At 44.1% G+C, this 19,517-nt stretch overlaps 1 protein-coding gene across 4 annotated transcripts in view; it reads left to right on the forward strand.

Annotated features, from left to right (window-relative positions):
• Nucleotides 1–19,517, forward strand: part of DZIP1 (DAZ interacting zinc finger protein 1) — a 49,586-nt gene that overhangs the window by 4,137 nt on the left and 25,932 nt on the right. For all 4 annotated transcript variants that reach the window (XM_045869604.3, XM_045869606.3, XM_054506390.2 and 1 more), the window contains 5 exons: nt 5,584–5,668; nt 8,383–8,507; nt 10,840–11,001; nt 12,999–13,136; nt 14,829–14,891. In XM_045869604.3, the coding sequence (XP_045725560.1) occupies nt 5,584–5,668; nt 8,383–8,507; nt 10,840–11,001; nt 12,999–13,136; nt 14,829–14,891 (573 nt within the window). The remainder of the gene's footprint in view (nt 1–5,583; nt 5,669–8,382; nt 8,508–10,839; nt 11,002–12,998; nt 13,137–14,828; nt 14,892–19,517) is intronic.

Here is a 19,517-nt window from a genome sequence, read left to right on the forward strand (position 1 = left end):
AGATTGATTTCATTCCCTTATATTATAGTCACTTTAGCTAAATATGAGTAAAAAGGCCTAAGTGAATGGGACGCCTGGCTGGTTCAGTTGGTAGAGTATGCGACTCTTGATCTTGGGGTCGTGAGTTCCAGCCCCATGGTGGGAGTAGAGTTTATTTAAAAAAAAAAAAAAGCCTCAGTGGACTTAGGGACTGGTGATTGCAGAGGACTGGCCATAGACACTAATGGTGTGGTTCATAGTGCTTAGGACTAACCCAACAGGAGCCTTGGGAGAAGTGTACTTAAGATAGGTGAACAGTTAGGAGAGAATACTATTAGAAAGTCTTAGTGTTTAGCCTTGCGTACACAACCCTGAGGTATAATCCTCAAATAACACCTGATGTTGCTAATTGCCTATTTGTTTCATAAATGCCATTTAGAAACTACATATTTATAAATAGTGCTGAGATGGCCTTTTATAAATATATTTATTATACATTGAATAGAATGGATTCTATTTAGACATTAAAAATAGTTTAGCTTGGGCACTTGAGTGGCTCGGTTGAGCACCCTACTCTTTGTTTTGGCTCGGGTCGTGATCTCGGGGATCATGAGATTGAGCCCTGCATCAGGCTCTGCACTCAGCGGGGACTCTGCTTGAGATTCTCTTTCCCTCTGTTCCTACCTGGTGCGTGCCTGAGCGTGTGCACACTCTCTCTCACTCTCTTTCTCTCTCAAATAAATAAATGAATCTTAAAAAAAATATTTTAGCTTTGGTAGTAATCAGTGAAATGTTAAAACCTATAACATAGAGAAATTTTAGACTTACGAACATTTTTTTCATTCTTTTAGTTACCATAGAAATAGCAGTCAGCAAAGATTTTTTTTTTTTTAAAGATTTTATTTATTTATTTGAGAGAGAGAATGGGAGAGAGAGCAGGAGAGGGAGGAGGGTCAGAGGGAGAAGCAGACTCCCTGCCGAGCAGGGAGCCCGATGTGGGACTCGATCCCGGGACTCCAGGATCATGACCTGAGCCGAAGGCAGTCGCTTAACCAACTGAGCCACCCAGGTGCCCAGTCAGCAAAGATTTTAAAGTGTGAATGATATACATGAATAAAGGTAATGGCTCATTTTTATCAAGTGAGTGACACCTGCCAACTCGGTCACTCAGCGGACTCTCTGAATGAAAATGTCAGGTGTATGGCGTGCCCAGGTGTGACCATGAAAAGATAGAGGTGGGGCGCCTGGGTGGCTCAGTTGGTTAAGCGACTGCCTTCGGCTCAGGTCATGATCCTGGAGTCCTGGGATCGAGTCCCGCATCGGGCTCCCTGTTCGGCAGGGAGTCTGCTTCTCCCTCTGACCCTCCTCCCTCTCCTGCTCTCTCTCTCATTCTCTCTCTCAAATAAATAAATAAAATCTTAAAAAAAAAAAAAAAGATAGAGGTGATCAGACCACTTTTTCCTACTCAGTGTAGTATAAATACACTCTGCTGTTTTTGGTGGCTTACCATTATCTCTTGATGGAGTCTTTAAGCAGTTGAGTGCTTTAGGGTGACAGTTCCAGATTTAGACTGCGTGGTTTGAATCCTAACTATTCCACCATGCAAGTCATGTAACACCTAGACCTCCTTTTCCTCATCTGGAAAATGAGAACATTAGCAGTAGGTACCATAGCAGTAGGGCTATTCTGAGAATTCCATGAGATAATGCATGTGTGGCATAAGGAAGTCTCCGTAAACGTCTCATCTGTGAGCCAAGCTCACTTCTCTTGGTGGTGAGCTGTGCCTACCCGTGATCTCTGCGAGTCCTCGCACCTTTCCTAGGAGCTGAATAGCAAGCAGTTGCAGTGAGAATCAGTGATTCAGGGAGGGGACGTCAAGACTGCCGCTAAGAAAAGTTGGCACATAAACTACCTGGGGTTCCATGGGGTTACAATTATTTCAACTTCGAAGTTCCTGTGTTTGGGGATATTTGGCCTATGATAAAGTTTACAGGAAGACAGTTGATTTTGTTGAAATAGCTTAGCCGGCAGTCATTAATTTGTGTTTAGAGACTTCCAACAGCTGGGGAAGTCTCATGGCCGTGGGTGAAGGCCAGTGTGTACCAGTGATCTAGCTATCAAATTATTTTTTTTAATTAAAAATTTAAAGATATCAGTGGATCATAACAGGACTTAGACTCATTCTAAGAAGACCTTTTGTTCTCATAGCTGGAAGACTTAGATTCCTCTCCATGCTTTAGCACGACAGGCAGATTTTGGAATCTGTCAGTGAATTTCTGACCCTGGTTGCAGTTTTTCAGTGTCTTGGAGTTGGAGATGAGTGTTGGGGATAGAAAAAGCATGCATTTTGCAGTCAGAGAGACATAGGTTAAAATATGCATCTGATAACGCTGTGACCTAATTCATTCCCCACACCCCCAACCAACCTGCTCAGCGGGGAGCCTGCTTTTCCCTCTGCCTGCCACTTCCCCTGCTTGTGTGCACTCTTTCTCGCTCTCTATCTCTTTCTCACAAATAAGTAAAATCTTTAAAAAGAATAAAAATAAAAAGGCATCACCAAGGTCATCTAGGTTTTCTCCTATGTTATTTTTTAGGAGTTTTATAGTTTCGCATTTTACATTTAGGTTTGTGATCCATTTTGAGTTAAACTTTGTGAAGGATGGGAAGTCTGTGTTGACGTTCATTCTTTTGCACGTGGATGTCCAGTTGTTCCAGCACCATTGTTGAATAAACTATCTTTGTTCCATTGTATTGTTTTCGCTCCTTTGTCAAAGATCAGATGATGAGATTTATATGGGTTTGTTTCTGGGCTCTCTCTTCTGCTCCATTGATCTGTTTGTCTATTCTTTAGATAATACTATACTGTCTTGATTACTCTAGCTTTATCTAGTGAGTCTTAAAGTTGAGTAGCACAAGTCATCCAACTTTGTCCTTTTCCTTCAATGCCATATTGGCTATTCTGGGTCTTTTAACAAACTTTAGAATCAGTTTGTTGCTATTCACAAATCACTTGCTGGGATTTGGATTGGGATTGCTTTGAATCTATAGATCAAATTAGGGAAAATTGACATCTTGACAATATTGAGTCTTCTTATCCATTAACATGGATGTTCACTTATTTAGTTCTCCTTTGATTTAGTCTTCAGACTTCAAAGCTTTCCTCATATAGAGCTTGTACATATTTTGTTGGATTCATACCTAAGTACTCATTTTTGGGGGTGCTAATGTAAATGGTGGTGTGGTTTTTATTTCAAATTCCACTTTTTCATTACTGGAATATAGGAAAGTTGACTTTAGTATATTACCCTTATGTCCAACTTTGCTATACCTCGTTATTAGTTCTAGGTTGGTTTTTTTTTTTTTTTGGTCAGTTCTTTTGGATTTCCTACATAGACATTAGTGTCATCTGAAAACAAAGAAAATTCTGTGTCTTCCGTCCTAGTCTGTATATTTGTTGTTTCCTTTTCTTGCTGTATTACATTGGCAAGGACTTCCGGTACAATGTCTTTCTCTACAAGCTTGGAGGTGGTGGTTTGCCCTGTGTCTTCTCTTTTCTTATGGATCCAAGAAGAGTTGTTGATTTTTTTAGTCTGTTCAGCTTTTTACTTATTGTTAGGAGGGAGTGGCAAATTTCAAGCTCCTTACCTGCATATTCAACTGCAAACTGAAAGTCTTCTAACTTTGTTTTAATGTCTTTTTCATATAAAAGTTTTTCATCTTTTTTAAATTTTTATCTTAAAGATTTTATTTATTTATTTATTTATTTATTTATTTATTTGAGAGAGAGCGTGCAGAGAGAGAGAGCATGAGTGGGGGGAGGGGCAGAGGGAGAGGGAGAAGCAGACTCCCCATTGAGCAGGGAGCCCCGACATGAGGCTCAATCCCAGAACCCTGGGATCATGACCTGAGCCAAAGGGAGATGCTTAACCGACTGAGCCACCCAGGCACCCCAGAAGTTTTTCATCCTGATGCAGTCAAAATGTCAGGCTTTTCTTGTGGGAGTAGGAACCCCTTCTTACCCTGAGCTCCTGGCTTTTCTGTATTATTCAAATAGTTAAAATATCTATTTTCCATTTTTAGAAATTAAAAGCCACACATTCTAGGTTTCTTCATCCTTTCCTTTCTCCAATGCTGTGCATGGCCTTACAGCCCATACTGACACCTGAGTCAGGGCAGTCCGTAAAGGACTATGAGGAAACCCAAGCAGTCAGCAGCAGCAGAGAAGGCTGGAAAGATACGTTCAACGTTCCCTAAAATGCAACGCCAAGAAATATGCCATACTGTAGGTTTTCTGGGAAAGAGAATGTGAACTTGCCATGCAGTTCTCCTGATTCAGAGTAAGGCAATACTGTGCATGAGTAGAACATGTGAATAGCACAATGGGGATGAAACTGCAAAATCCAAACTGGGAGAAACTCTGCAGGACACATGTTCCATTTCTTCGGCAAATGAATTGCAAGGAAAAAGAGAGCTGGAGGGTCAACTTACAGATCAGAAGAGAGTTGAGAGGTGTGATAAGCCGTTGCAGGATATGGCCTTATTTGGATCCTGATTCAAAACAAACTGTAAATTTTTTTTCTAAGACATTGTGTGAAATATTGGAGAAAAATAATATTTTTAATGTGTTGATATTAAGGAATTAATTTTCACATTTTAAGAGGTGGAATAATAATATTATGATTGTGTTAAAAGCAGCAAGTCCTTTTAGAGATAGAGTCTGAAATACTAACAAATGAAAATATATAATATCCATGGTTTAATTCAGGGTAATCCAGGGACGAAGGTATAGATGAAGCAAGTTGAATTTTTGCTTAAAATTTGAATCAGTGTTAAAGTGGAAAATGGAGATATTGGTAGAACTGATTTTTTTTTTCAGTAAAATTCATTTTAGGAAGCTAAATATTTCTAAGCATGTGTTCAGTCATTTATTAATGCTGGGCTCTGGGGATAATGCTATGAATAAGATAGACAAGAGCCCATGCTGTCAGGACTATGACGTTCTGGAACCGAGAGGTGCTGGGCAGGAGACAATAAACAAATGAAGTGTGTCCATGTGGAAATGGTAATGGGTGAGATGTTGCAATGTTGACAGTAAGGCAGCGGGATGAGACGGTGACTGGCAGGAGGACCGCGCGCAAAGGTCTGGTTGAGGACGTGCCATTCCTCCCCAGTGTGGAAGATGCTCCACGGAAGACTCCTGCCTGTCAAGAAGGAGCCAGCGGAGAAGGTCTGGGGAAGATTCAGGCGGGGCACAAGCCAATGCAGAGGCTGAAGTTAGTTGGCTTGAGGGACAAAAAGAAGACCAGCATGGCTGGAGTGTCCCGAGCAAGTTGGTGACAGGTTGGGAACCACCTGTCTAACGGGGACAGCATCAGGGGTTCCTGCAAGCACCAGAATGGGCCACTTTAGCTGCCAAAAGATAGCTTTCACTGTTTGGGGACAACACCCTGGTTTATAGTTGTCTTTCTAGTCCTGCTTTTAGTGTCCCCTACAGGGGTGGAAAATTTCCAGGAGGTGGTGCTTTAGATACCCCAATTTTAATTGAACTTAGGTGGGGGGGACGCTCATTACAGACCCTTAGATTTGTTGCTCTCTCTTTTTCAGTGCCATTTCTGTGACAAGGCCTTTATGAACCAAGCTTTTCTACAAAGTCACATTCAGCGCCGCCACCCCGAAGATTCTCATCTCGGTAAGTCACAAGCTCAACTTCAAAGAGCCGTTTTCCTTTGGTACCTTTTTCTTTTTTTGTTTAGTGAGACATGGTCCAGTGCATCTCTCCATCCTTTGAAAAGAAAGTATCATAGTCTTTGTTCACTCATTAAGTAAATCTTGTGCCCCAACTACGTGCCACGCACGGCACCAGGCCTGGGGATACGGGTGCAAGCGAAACAGACCAAGTTCTGCCCTCTGGAGGCTTAACGTTCTATTAGGAAGGGCGGAGAAGGTACACAAATAAATGAGTGGTTCTTTTCAAACGGTGGCAGATGCAACAAAGGAAATAAAACAGGAGAATGGGCTGGAGGTGGTCAGCAAAGGCTTCGCTGAGGAGGCGCTATTTGATCGGAGACCAGAATGATGAGGAGGTCCCAGCCTAGGGAAAATCTGGGAAAAGAATATCCCAGGCACAGGGCGCTCTGGATGGGGGGGGGGGGGGGGTGGAGGCAGCACGGTGTGTTTGAGGAACAGATAGGTTAGCAGAGTAGAGGGAGCAAGGCAGTAGTGTGCGGGGCGTTGGCCGGGGGGGGAGTCTGGGTCACGGGACCTTGAAGGCCCCCCCCAGCAAGGAATGTGGGTAGCTCCTGGTGGAGAGCATAGCGGCAGTGGTGGAAGCAGGTGGAAATGTGAGGGGGGCTGCCAGAGTAGCCCAGGTGAGTGACATGGCAGCAGGACTGGGACGGTACCAGGGAAGATCAGAGAAGTGAAGATGGAGAGGACATGTTCCACACAGAGCCCGCAGAGGTGTGACTTGGCGTGAGAGCAAGAGGTAAAGAAAGACAATCCTGGGTTTTTGTCCTCTACATTTGGGTGAATGGCGGAGATGTCTTCTCAGATGGGGACATATGGGCGGAAGCGGATTGAGGAAGGAAAGAGAATGAGAGTTCATGTTGGTCAGGGTAAACTTGAGTCACACATACAGTCGCCATCCAAGTGGAGATGTGGGGGGTCTGGGGGTCAAGGGAGAGGCCCAGGCTGGAGAGATAAATCCAGGAGTCCTTAGCAGAGCTGGGCTGGATGAGCTCACCTAGATAGGGAAGGGAAGATGGCCGAGGGCCAGCCCTAAGGTTCTCCCAACATGAGGAGCTCAGGAAGAACAGCCGAGGGCAGTGAGAAATAGTTATGGAGGCAAAGGGAGACCGGGGGAGTGTGTTGTTATGGAAACCAAGGGAAACGGGGGTTTCAGGAGGGATCCCAGTGGTCAGTTTATTGAAAGTTCCTGAGGCACAGAGTAAGATGAGGACCAAGAATTGATTATTGCTGTCACGATGGCTGCTGTTGACCTTGACGTAGCAGCTTCAGTGCATTGGTGGGGACAGAAGCCCAAAGGGAGGGAGCCGAGCTGAGAATCAGGTGAGCAAATGGCCAGTAACATGTGCTGGGAAGGACAGCAGAGACATGAGGCATTGTCTGGAGGGAAATGTGGAACCAAGGGAAAATTTTTGTTTCCTTTGATGTGGGAGATACGAAGGTGTTTTTGGGTCCTGAGGTATAGAGGGGGAAATTAAAGAAGCAAGAGAGGGAAGGGGTTTGTGGCTTATCAAGGAAGCAATTTCCTGTTATCTCAGTGTTCTTAAGGGAAAATAAATGCCAGGCCTTATTTCTCCATCAGCAGACAAAGCATTCTGCCGATTGCCTACAGACCGGTAACCCACAGAAGTTCTCATTATGGTCTTAAATGCTTTTAGCATCTCGATGTGTGTGCTCCTAGCTTGTTAATAAGTGCTTGCTTCAGTCTCCTTTTTGGGCCAGTCTGTTTCCATTCCTGCTATTTCAGACAAACAGACTTATGTCGGAAACAGCTAAGCTTTGTATAAACAATATGAACAGCCGAAAATTCCATTTGTAAGTCATGGACCACTGAAAGAATTCAGCAGTATATTGGAGAAATTGGGAAGATTAAGTATTTTAATGAAACTACCATTCTTCAGTGTGAAACTGACCTTCTTTCTCTTCTGTTTCAGTATCTTATTCTATCTCATACTCGTTTCAGAGAGTATTTCAGACTCTGAAATGAGTATTATTTCTTCAGGTCATCTTTGAGATTCTGACTTTCTACTTTGGTTTCCATACCTTTCATGTCTACACCCACAGACACATGTATATCCATTCAGTCATGTGCACATCTTCATGTAAGTACATGTACATAATAAGTACCTTCCCTTCACTTGTTGCTTCCTTTTACAACCTTTCGGCACCTCGTTTTGGCCCCGTGGACAGCATATGGCCCCAGTTTGCATTTTGAATGCCAATCTCTGCTTGTCTGAGCACTGATGGGGTTCTCAGGAGAGCGTGGTGGGAGCCAGAAGGACAGTGACCCTAGCGATTTCCAATATGGCGGTACCTGTAGTGGAAGCCAGGGCTTCCTTTCTCTACTCGAGACTGGCATCCCCAACAAGAGCCCAGGATTATTCCTTGTCACCATTATGGTTCCCTGAATGGGCTCTCACACTGTCTCTGGAGGATAATCCAACACAGTGGCTGAAATAGTCTGCTACAAGTAATTCAGCGTCCCCTAAGTAAACACTACCGAGCAAAACTTGGCTCGTGTGGCATGACAAAGTAATAGTATCCCAAAGTCAGCGCACTTTCCTTTGTCTTTGTCTTATCAGTAAGACCGTACCCCATAAGTTTTCAGATAGGTTTCAGAAGAGGTGGTATTTTAATGGCGTATTTCTGTTGCAACAGAGTATAAGAAAAAGGCACAGACTGATAAGCTCCAGAGTGAGATTGATATGCTGAAGGAGCAGTTGCAGCTTACCAGGTCTCAGCTGGAGGCTGCACAGCACGCCCACGCTGTCAGGTTCTCTAAGGTAGGGGGCTGAGTTCTGAAAACGGTGGTATGGTGGGAAGGACGGGTGTGAACTCCTTTGAAATGTTTGGTGGAATTCACCAGTGAAGCCATCTGGTCCTGGGCTTTTCTTTGTTGGGAGGTGTTTGATTACTGATTCAATGTCCTTACTCATTATTGGTTGGTCTGTTCAGATTTTCTATTTTTTTCATGATTCAGTCTTGGTAGTTTGACCTGTTTCTAGGAATTTATCCATTTCTTTGAGATTGTCCAGTTTGTTGGCATATAACTGTACATAGTAGGCTATTATGATCCTTTGTAATTCCATAGTGTCAGTTATAATGTCTCCTCTTTTCTTTATAATTTATTTGAGTCCTTTTTCGGTTAGTCTAGCTAAGAGTTTGACGATTTTGTTTATCTTTAAAAAAAAAAACCCTCTTAGTTTTGTTCATCTTTTCTATTGTTTTTCTGTTCTCTGTTTTATTATTTCTGCTCTGATCTTTATATTTCCTTCTGCTGACTTTGAGCAGTTTTTTTTTTTTTTCTAGATCTTGAGGTGTAAAGTTAGATTGTTTATTTGAGATCTTTCTTTTTTTCTCAATGTAGGCGTTTTTAGCTGTAAATTTTCCTCTTAGAACTGCTGTTGCTGCATCCCCTATGTTTTGGTATGTGTGTTTCCATTTTCATTTATCTCAAGATATTTTTGACTTCCCTTTTGACTCCTTCTTTGATCCATTGGTTGTTCGGGAATGTATTGTTTAATTTCCATGTATTTGTAAATTTTCCAATTTTCTTCCATTACTGATTTCTGGTTTCATACCATTGTGGTCAGAAAAGATACTTGACATAGTTTTAGTCTTCTTGAATCTTGTTTTGTGACCTAATGTATAATCTATCCTGGAGAATGTTCCATGTGCACTGAGAAGAATGGGCATTCTACTGCCATTGGATAGTATATGTCTATTGGGTCCGTTTGGTACATAGTGTTGTTCAGATCCTGTGTTTCCTTATTGATTTTGCGTCTGGATGACCTATTCATCGTTGAGAGTGGGGTATTAAAGTCCCCTACGATTACACTGTTGCTGTTTATATCTCCTTTTTGTTTTGTTAGTATATACTTTATAAATTTGGGTACGACAATGTTGAATACATAAATATTTACAATTCTTATGTCTTCTTGATGATTGGCGTCCTTATTATTATATAATAACCTTCTTTGTTTCTTGAGGGTTTTTTTGTTTTTTTGTATTTTATTTGAGAGAGAGAGAATGAGAGACAGAGAGCATGAGAAGGAAGAGTGTCAGAGGGAGAAGCAGACTCCCTGCAGAGCAGGGAGCCCGATGCGGGACTCGATCCCGGGACTCCAGGATCATGACCTGAGCCGAAGGCAGTCGCTTAACCAACTGAGCCACCCAGGCGCCCCATTGAGTTTTTTTTTTTTTTAACGTAGGCATTTACAGCTATAAATTTCCCTCTGAGCACTGCTTTGGCTTCTCTGTTTCTTTCTTTTTTCTTTTTTTCATTATGTTGTGTTTTAATTTTCATTCATCTCAAAGTATTTTCTATTTTCCCTAGTGAGTTTTTTGTTGGCCCATTGATTGCTTAAGAGTACGTTGTTTAATTTTCAAGTATTCATGAGTTTTCCAGTTTTTCTTCTGTTATTGATTCCTGGCTTCATTCTGTTGTGGTTGGGAATACACTTAGCATGATTTCAATCTTTTAAAATGTATTGAGAATCTTTTATGACGTAACATATGGTCTATCCTGGTGAATCTTCCATGTGCATTTATGTTCTGGTGTTGTTGGGTTCAGTGTTCTGTATGTTTGTCAGACTGAGTTTATTTATCGTGTTAAGTGCCCAGTTAGGTAAAAAAAAAAAAAAAAAAAAAAGTGAGGGTCACTGAGAAATCAAAGGCTGATTGACTAGACTTTGAATTTAGCTTGTATGAATATGAATTTGTGTTTTTGGGGGGTGAGATGGGGCTATTCTATCCAAATTGTTACAGTATTGAGAATGATTCTTCTGCTCAACAGACATTTTCTTTTAAAGTATTTTTACATTTTACATATTATTGCATATCTACTCTGCAAGTTCATAGATCACAGAATTCTTGAGACTTTGGGCTTCTGTGTTTGTATTTTAAGAGGTGTAAGGACAAAAGGATGCTGTGTGCTGTTTTTGGTTTGGAAAAACCACTGTGTGCTTGGCCATTATATGAAGTGTGATTGTAAACCTAACTTATACACACAGTACTAACTGCCACATTGGAGGTGAAGCTATGTCCATGTATTTAAAATTTTGCATATTTGCTTCATATCAGAACTTTTAAAGCCATGCATTAAAATAATTTCAGGAATATGAAATGCAAAAAACAAAAGAGGAAGAATTTCTGAAGTTATTTGATAGATGGAAAGAAGAAGAAAAAGAGAAACTAGTTGGCGAAATGGAAAAAGTCAAGGAAATGTTTATGAAAGAGTTTAAAGAATTGACTTCCAAGAATTCAGCATTAGAATATGTAAGTATTAAGCCAAAAAGTCCTCAGAGTGGGGCGCCTGGGTGGCTCAGTCGTTGAGTGTCTGCCTTCGACTAAGGTCATGATCCCAGGGTCCTGGGATCGAGCCCCGCATCAGGCTCCCTGCTCCGTGGGAAGCCTGCTTCTCCCTCCCCCACTCCCCCTGCTTGTGTTCTCTCTCTCGCTGTGTCTCTCTCTGTCAAATAAATAAATAAAATCTTTAAAAAAAAAAAAAAAGTCCTCATAGTATTGGTAGGGTTGTTGCCTTGAGAAGTGGCGTTAGAATGGCATTACGGCCCCAGATCTAGACATTACTTTATTGTGCCCAGACACCCCTCCTCCCAAGAGTGCTGAGGGAGCTCGAGACATGCAGAAGACAGAGCAAGTCAGCAAAGTTGCATCTTTGAGAATGGGAGCTTTAGCCCCAAATGCATGTGAAGAACACTTGATACATTTGAGGGGCAGGTGGCTGGCTCAGTCACTAGAGCATGGACTCTTGATCTCAGAGTTGTGAGTTTGAGCCCCACGTTGGGGGTAAGGATTACTTAAAAATAAAAAAAAATCTTAAAAAAGAGCCCTTGGTATATTTGGTACCTTTGGTCAGATCATAGAAGAGGGTCTCTCTTTCCTTTGCTGTTTAGGTTTAGATAGCCATAAACTCTGATTTTTGAAGCTTTTAGAGTTCGAAAGGAACTTTCTGGAAACGCTGACACGGGTTACCATTGTGGAAGCCAACCCAGAAAGACAGAAGTAGAACCTTTTCCCAGTTCCCTTCCTGATCCCAGGCCTGGCCGGTGAGGAGGACAGGGGGTCTGAACAAGCAGGATGTGGCTAACTGAGCCTCCATCCCCTGTGGGAGCAACCTTGGTCCACACTGCCGTAGCCACACGCATAGACAGAGACACGCCTCGCTGGGGTGGGACCTCAAACTCTGTGACAGTGGCTGTTGTCTTCGGGCTAAGAATTACCTGAGCTGGATGGGCAGCTCAGTCCTGCGTCACCCTTGGGGAAAGGAAGCAAGATCCTTGAGCTCCCTCTAGGGGACAAGCTTTGCAAACGAAAATGGAGGGATATTTTTGGAACACGGCTAAGGGCCTTTTCTAAAAACGCCTTGAACTTTTGCACAGAGGTTGGCAAACCACAACCTGTGAGCCGAATCTAGCTTACTACCTGTTTTTGTATGGCCAGCGAGCTAAGAAAGGTTTTAGTATTTCTAAATAGTTGAAAAGAGTCATAAGAATATTTCACGACAGGGCGCCTGGGTGGCTCAGTTGGTTGGGCGGCTGCCTTCGGCTCAGGTCATGATCCTGGAGTCCCTGGATCGAGTCCCGCATCGGGCTCTCTGCTCGGCGAGGAGCTTGCTTCTCCCTCTAACCCTCCCCCCTCTCATGTACTTTCTCTCTCTCTCAAATAAATAAATAAATCTTTAAAAAAAAAAAAAGAATATTTCACGACACATAAAAATTACATGAAGTCCTCATTTCCGTGTCCACAAATAAAGTTATATTGGCTCCCAACCACATGTGTTCCTTTACATTTTGTCCCCGGTGCTTTTGTGTGGGGGCCATAGAGCTGAGTGGTTATGACCAAGACCTTATAGGTCTCCTGAACCCAGAATACTGCCCGGCTCTTTACAGAAAAATCCTGCCAGGCCCGTCAGAGCTGGCCTCTAGTAGGACAGTCGATTTATTTATTTATTTTTAAAGATTTTATTTATTTATTTGACAGAGAGAGAGACAGCGAGAGAGGGAACACAAGCAGGGGGAGTGGGAGAGGGAGAAGCAGGCTTCCCGCGGAGCAGGGAGCCCAATGTGGGGCTCGATCCCAGGACCCTGGGATCATGACCTGAGCCGAAGGCAGATGCTTAACGACTGAGCCACCCAGGTGCCCCAGGATAGTCAGATTTAACAGTGGCTACAACGTTCCCCAATTTCACTCTCTGTTTTCGTCTTATAAAAGTACAAACATCTGTACCAGTGGGTTTGCATCTTATTTTCTAGCAATTGTCAGAAATCCAGAAGTCCAACATGCAGATCAAGTCCAACATAGGCACGTTAAAGGATGCACATGAATTTAAAGAAGAACGTCCTCAGTATCCCCAGGATTTCCAAAATGTGATGCAACTTCTTGACAGTCAGGTATGTCCCCGCGGGCAGTCACTGTAGGAGGGGCCTGATTTTAATTAGTGAAGCAGTTTACAGCAAGCATTACCCACAGAAAAGGGGTTTGTCTCTGTCAGCGACCATGATGCTAATTCTTTTCTTCTTGTCTCCAGATACATAATAATAGGTGTTCATTAGATGCTTGTTGATTGACTAATCGATGTAGATTATAGAACAGTTGGCAAAATTGTTTCCTTTTTTGCTAACATGGTAGCACCTTGAATTGTTTGGGATTACCTTAGAGTTTATTTTTCATATTTCAGACATAGGTCCCACTTTCAAAAGGCATAGAAAGACATGCTGAAGCACTAACTTTATTTTTAGAGGATAAATATATGGCTACATTGGTGTACTGATGGTCTTTTTTCATTTATCAAACCTAATCGCAGTGGCCCTCTGTAATCAGCGGCCATTCCGGCAATTTTCGTCATACTAGTTTAGGGGAACATTGTTTTTCAAATAGAGATCAAATAAGAAACAAATAGAGATCAAAGTTTATAAATTCAGGACTTTGTTAAAAAAAACAACAAACAATAACATTTAAAAAAAGTAAATGTGTTTTTGGAATATAGACGACTGCTTCTGTTGCATACTTTGCCACTCTTGTCTTACCTCCCTCCCCGCAGTCCACCTTCCACCTTGCAGCCAGGCTGACCACGTCACTGTCCCGTCTTATCCTGACCAAGTCCGGAATCCTTAACCGGTAGTCAGAGTCCCTGAGGATCTGGACCCTGTGTCATCCCCCACCATTCTTGGCTTTACCTTGAAGATCCCAGCTGCACCAAACGGCTCAGGGCTCCCAGAACACGGCTTTCTGTGTTTTGCTTTTGCCCTTGTGGCTTTCTCTGTCATGCCCTTCTCAGTTTTTCAGGACCTCTGGCTTACTCCTTCAGCTGGGGCAACACCTCTTCTAGAGAGTTCTCCTGGACCTCTGGGTTATTGCATTTCTGTAGCGCCCCCAAGCAGGACCTGCTCACGTACACATTGATGGGGGCAACTCTCTGTTAAGTTTGCTTTCCTCCTGTGCAGGGCAGAGTGCGTCTCCCCTGGTCCTCCCCTCACTGGCCACGGCAGTCCAGCGAGATCCCTGGGACGTGGTAGGGGACCAGGAATCGTGTCTGGTACTGAACTGTGAATAGTTGCTCCCTGCAAGCTGGCCTCTCAGGAATTGAAAGACCCCATTACAAAATCCCAAGGCCCCACCTGCATTTCTTGTTTCCTTCCTGTGAGTTGTGTTGTCAGATCAGAACCCCAGGCCTCAGAAACCTCGGTGTTGCCTTTTAGCTCCTTAGATTGGCACACTGGCACGTATTCTTGAAAATAATATTTTATTGGAACACAGCCATGCCCACCCACTTACGTATTATTTATGGATGTTCTCCTACTGCTGGTAGTAGCAATCGAGCCAAGTGGCCTCCAGAGCCCAAAATATTTACTATTAGTCCCTTAGCAGAAAATGTTTGCTGACCCCTGCTGTAGTTTAAGATTAAAACCAAGTGCAGATGTGTTTAAACATTTTTGAGGCTTTATAGTCTAAAAAAAAAAGCCTGCTAAAATGTCACCAAGGAGGTAGTTGGGTTCCATAGGTACCCACTAAAAAGTTTCCACTTCAAGTTGATTTTATTGCTGCAACTGCACATAAATTCCTCTGGTTTTCCTGTGTCGTAGGAAAGCAAGTGGACGGCCCGAGTTCAAGCTCTTCATCAAGAACACAAGAAAGAGAAGGGCCGGGTAAGACTAAGAAGCCAACGGTCTGTCAGTGGGTCATTTTTGAAAAGAATATATTTTTTTCCCTCTATGACAAAGGTAGAGAATAAAATTTGTGGAGAAACGTGTGACAAAAATTAAAATTGCTTATAATTCGGGGCACCTGGGTAGTTTAGTCGGTTAAGCGTCTGCCTTCGGCTTAGGTCATGATCTCAGGGTTCTGGGATCCAGTGCCACATCAGGCTCCCTGCCCTGAATTATAAGCAATTTTAAGCCTGCTTCTCTGTCTCTACCCCTCCCCTCTACTCGTGCGCGTGCTCTCTCTCTCTTGCAAATAAATAAATCTTATAATTCAATAACCACTGCTACGACTTTGTTATAATTTTTTTCAGTCTGTGTCCAATGCCTTAAATATTGTGTTTCTGTATTATAGAAACCCATACATGTAGTCTTACAAATTTTGAATCATGCTTTATAACCGTATATGCTTTTTGTTTAATATATCTAAACATTCTCCTGTTTTAAAATAGACATGAAAATCGTGATTTTTTTCAATGGCTGGAGAAGGATCTTATGGATGTTTCATAAGTTATTTAGTGATTCCTTCATTGTTGAATACATCGTTCCTGACTTTTCCACCTTGCAGTGTGGCAGTCTCAATAATCTTTAAGAAAGGCAGGGATTGCTCACGTTAAAATCATTTTAATGAAAACAGTTTGATGATATTACTGCTTTTCAGCTGAGTGCATCACAAATTTAAGTGTGAAAGTGTTTACACCGGTGTAGAAAACCTAAAGTACTTTTGAGATTTTAAGACAGGGAAACTTGTGTTTCTTTTTTCACTTTGTATGTATTTTGTAGCCCTTTGTGTCCTCTGTGTCTTAGCCTGGTCGGCTGCTATAACAAAATACGGTAGACCGGGTCGCTGACAAACAGGCATGTATTTCTGATAGTCTGGGGCTCTGGGGATTGAGCAGAGAGTTTGTAAAGTGAGGTCGTGGCTGTCTGTGGGTGTAAGGCCCATGTTTATTTCTCCCTCTGAGCTGCAGATGGGCTAGCCAGCTTTGGACCTGATATCTCCGAGCCTTCCTGAGTGTAACATGTCTCAGATGATGTGCTTTTCCTTTGTCCAGTGGCGTCCTGGTCGGAGCAGTCAGGTGCCCGCCTTGAGCCCCAACTCTCCCTCAGTGCCCAGCTCCTAGCCATCGGCAGGGCCTTCCATGTGTCTCATATCCGTGTTCTTCTGCACATTTCCATTGCTCTTCCCTTCCACCGAGGCCCTGCCATTTCTAAAAGGACCCCATAACTCATCTCCCAGTTCCAACCTACCCCTTTCCCAATTGCCCTCCAAAGAGCAGACAAGACCCTCTGGCTGCCGGCCACCACTGCGGCCTCATCCAGATCCTCTCTCCGGACCTACTCTTTCCGACTACACTAGCCTTCCGGTCACTTAGAGAACATGCCGGCCTTTTTCTCTTTCCACACAGGGTTTTTGATGTCCTTCCATTGGCTCTTCACAAGGCTGGCTCCATTCCCTCTGTATTAGTGTAGCAAATTACCAGCAGTTGGCCACCTCAGTGTCCATGGGCTAGGAGGCCAGGCACTGCCTGCCCGTGTCCTGTGCACAGGGTCTCACAGCTGCCCTGGGGGGTGTCAGATGGGCTGTGTTCTCGTCCGGGACTCAGGGTCAAACCAAGCATTGTTCAGGTTATTGGCACTATGTGGTTCCTTCGGGTTCACCGTAGACCAGGACCCTTAGCTCCACAGCTCACTAGCCGGCTGTTGACTTCGTTAAGGCCAGCTGGGGGGCAACTGGCCCGAATAAGGCCCACGCAGGGTAATCTCTCTTTTAACTCAGACTCAGCAGATTAGGGACTTTAATTGCCTCTGTCAAGTCCCCTCACTCTTGCTGTATTGTGTGGGGTGGAAGCATCTCTTAGATCCCACCCAATCCATGTCTTGGTCTGCTCACACTGCTATAACAAAGTGCCACAGACCGGTGGCTTTAAACAACAGACATTTCTTTCTCACTGTTCTGGAGGCTGGGAAGTGGCTGCCCTCTCTGTGTGTCTTCATGGGGCAGGGAGAGAGGGAAAGAAAGCTCTCTGGGTTCTCCTAAGAGCACTAATCCCATCATGAGGACCCTACCCTAATTCATCCAAACCTAATCACCTCCCAAAGGCCCCACCTCCTAATACCATCACATGGGGGATTAGGGCTTCAACCTATGAGTTTGGTGGAGAGGCACACAGACACTCAGTTCATAACTCCGCCAAGGGAAAAGGATTATACAGGGCGTGCACTCAGGGGATGCAAACTTGAGGGCCATTTAGAATTCTGCCTGCCTCAGTCCCCTCTGGCCTTGGCTTCCAAGTCACCCGACACCATCTAAGTAGGTAGCCCCCCTCCCTTACTGTTCCCACCACTTCACACGTGTAACTCTGATCACTGTCTCACATAGTTATTTGATTATTTATTCACTTGTTTATTGTGTGTCTCACCAGCCAGATCACTAGCCCTATGAGGGAGGGGCTCTACCTATTTCGTTTTTTGTTGTATTCCCAGCATCGACTAACGTACCCAAAATGTGATTGGCGTTCATTAAATATTTGCGGAACGAATGTGGAAGGTGGCTATTCGGCCCCCAAGGGGATTGTTCAACCTTGCTTTTGTGGGTGGAGAAATGCGGAGCGTAGGGTTTAGAAGAGCAGGGTTGAAAGAGTCCTCTGTTTGTGTGAGCATGGTATTTGAACCCGGGTCCTCTTAAACTCGGGGTCTTGCTTGTCAGCCGTGTAGCCTTGCTCATGTGTAGGGCTTGAGGCACTGAGCCAGCTTGCAAGGAGAACAGGCGGTGACAACGTCGAGGAGTTGCTTCTCTGGGAGAATGTTCGAGCATCTCTTGGAGATGTTCTAAGGTAGTAGTTTTGAACCAGGGACGCACTTGAGAATGACCAGCGGCTCTTTCCCATAATACACATCCCGGCGCCACTGCCCGAGATTCTGATTCAGTCTGGGGTGCGGCTTGCGTATTGTAGTTTTGGGCGGTGGGAGCACCAAACCCCGATGATTTCTGCTTTGGGGCCACGGTTTGAACCACTGCCCTTATAATTTGAAGTTCTACTCTAATCCTCCAAGGCGTCCTCTAGCATTGGTATTAGGGACAGGCTTCCTGACGAATAGGGGAGGATGTTTAGTCCTTGCTCCTTTAAAGCCTCCGGTGTCCCAGACGGCGTGGGAACTGTCGGTTCAGGGGCCCTCTGGCAGGAACAGAATGCAAGTGGCAGATCTGTATGCTTGGCCCCCGCAAGTCACGATGGAAGGACCGCCTGGTGGCGGGTTGGAGGAAGGAGGAGAGGTCTTCCCTGGTTCTGAGTGAGGCGAGCTGCCCTACGTCTTGGGTGTTTGGAGGTTTCGTGCTGCCACTAGGCTACGCTGCTCCATGTCCGTCATTGTCTGCTGGTTTTGCTAGCTTGGAAGCTGCTTTCTTCTTCCTTAATTTCTCTTAAACCCAAACAGAGGGGAGAATTCGATCAGGTTTAGTAATCTTGGCCTGAGACCTAACCATTAATTATTCCACATGATTGCTGCCTACTGGTCCTACAATGCACATATTGTGTTTCTCTGTTGAAGGGAAGTTGCGATTGCCAACTTTTTATTGCTTTACCTAGGTTCTTGGCAGTCTTTTTTTTTTTTTTTTAAATAACATTGGTAGGAGTTCAAAGGGAGTTACAGATAAACGATGGCATGCCCTTTGACCTGATAGAAGACTCCGTGGAGCCTGGGAGCCTGTAGGGTGGTCACGTAACGGAAGGAAGGGACTGAGTACTGTGCTCTGGCGGAGAGAAAGAACCCAGTACTTGAAAGGACAGGAGGTCACAAGTAATGGGCTCGAGGGCCACAAACTTTCTGAAATAATTTCTGGCTATCCCTTGCTTAGATTATCACATTCCTCTCTCAGCAAACTCCTTTCTGTGCTTTTCTGGTCAATTCTCAAGTCCAGTATCGAAATGTTGCCATCCCTTAGTGTTTCCTGTGTCCCTTTCTTCTGGGGGATCTGGAATGACTCCACATATTGTTGATCCTAAACTTCCGTCCCAAGCCCTGGGCATTTTCACTGGCTTTTCCTTCTATTTTCCAGCTCAGCGTGTTCCAAACTGCTTTGGGGTCCTCTTCCCGTGGTCTGTAAAAATGTAAGGAAGATTCTTAACAGCGTTCTCCTGGGGGAGATTCTTGGCATCCACTAGGATATGAAAGGTTCTTTTTATTTTTATTTTACTTTTTCTTAAGATTTTATTCATTTATTTGAGAGAGAGAGAGAGAGAGCACGAGCAGGGAGGAGAGGGAGAAGCAGGCTCCCGGAGGAGCAGGGAGCCCGATGCGGGGCTCGATCCCAGGACCCTGGGACCATGACCTGAGCTGAAGGCAGACGCTTAATGACTGAGCCACCCAGGCGCCCCTTGGCGACTTCTTTCTTTCTTTTTTTTTTTTAAGATTTTATTTATTTATTTGACAGAGAGACACAGTGAGAGAGGGAACACAAGCAGGGGGAGTGGGAGAGGGAGAAGCAGGCTCCCGCCTAGCAGGGAGCCCAACGCAGGACTCGATCCCAGGACCCCGGGATCATGACCTGAGCCGAAGGCAGACGCTTAA

Source organism: Mirounga angustirostris, unplaced genomic scaffold (assembly GCF_029215605.1).
Source record: "Mirounga angustirostris isolate CCGP_5_RB_7025 unplaced genomic scaffold, mMirAng1.0.hap1 SCAF_3, whole genome shotgun sequence".
NCBI classification, from domain to species: Eukaryota; Metazoa; Chordata; class Mammalia; order Carnivora; family Phocidae; genus Mirounga; species Mirounga angustirostris.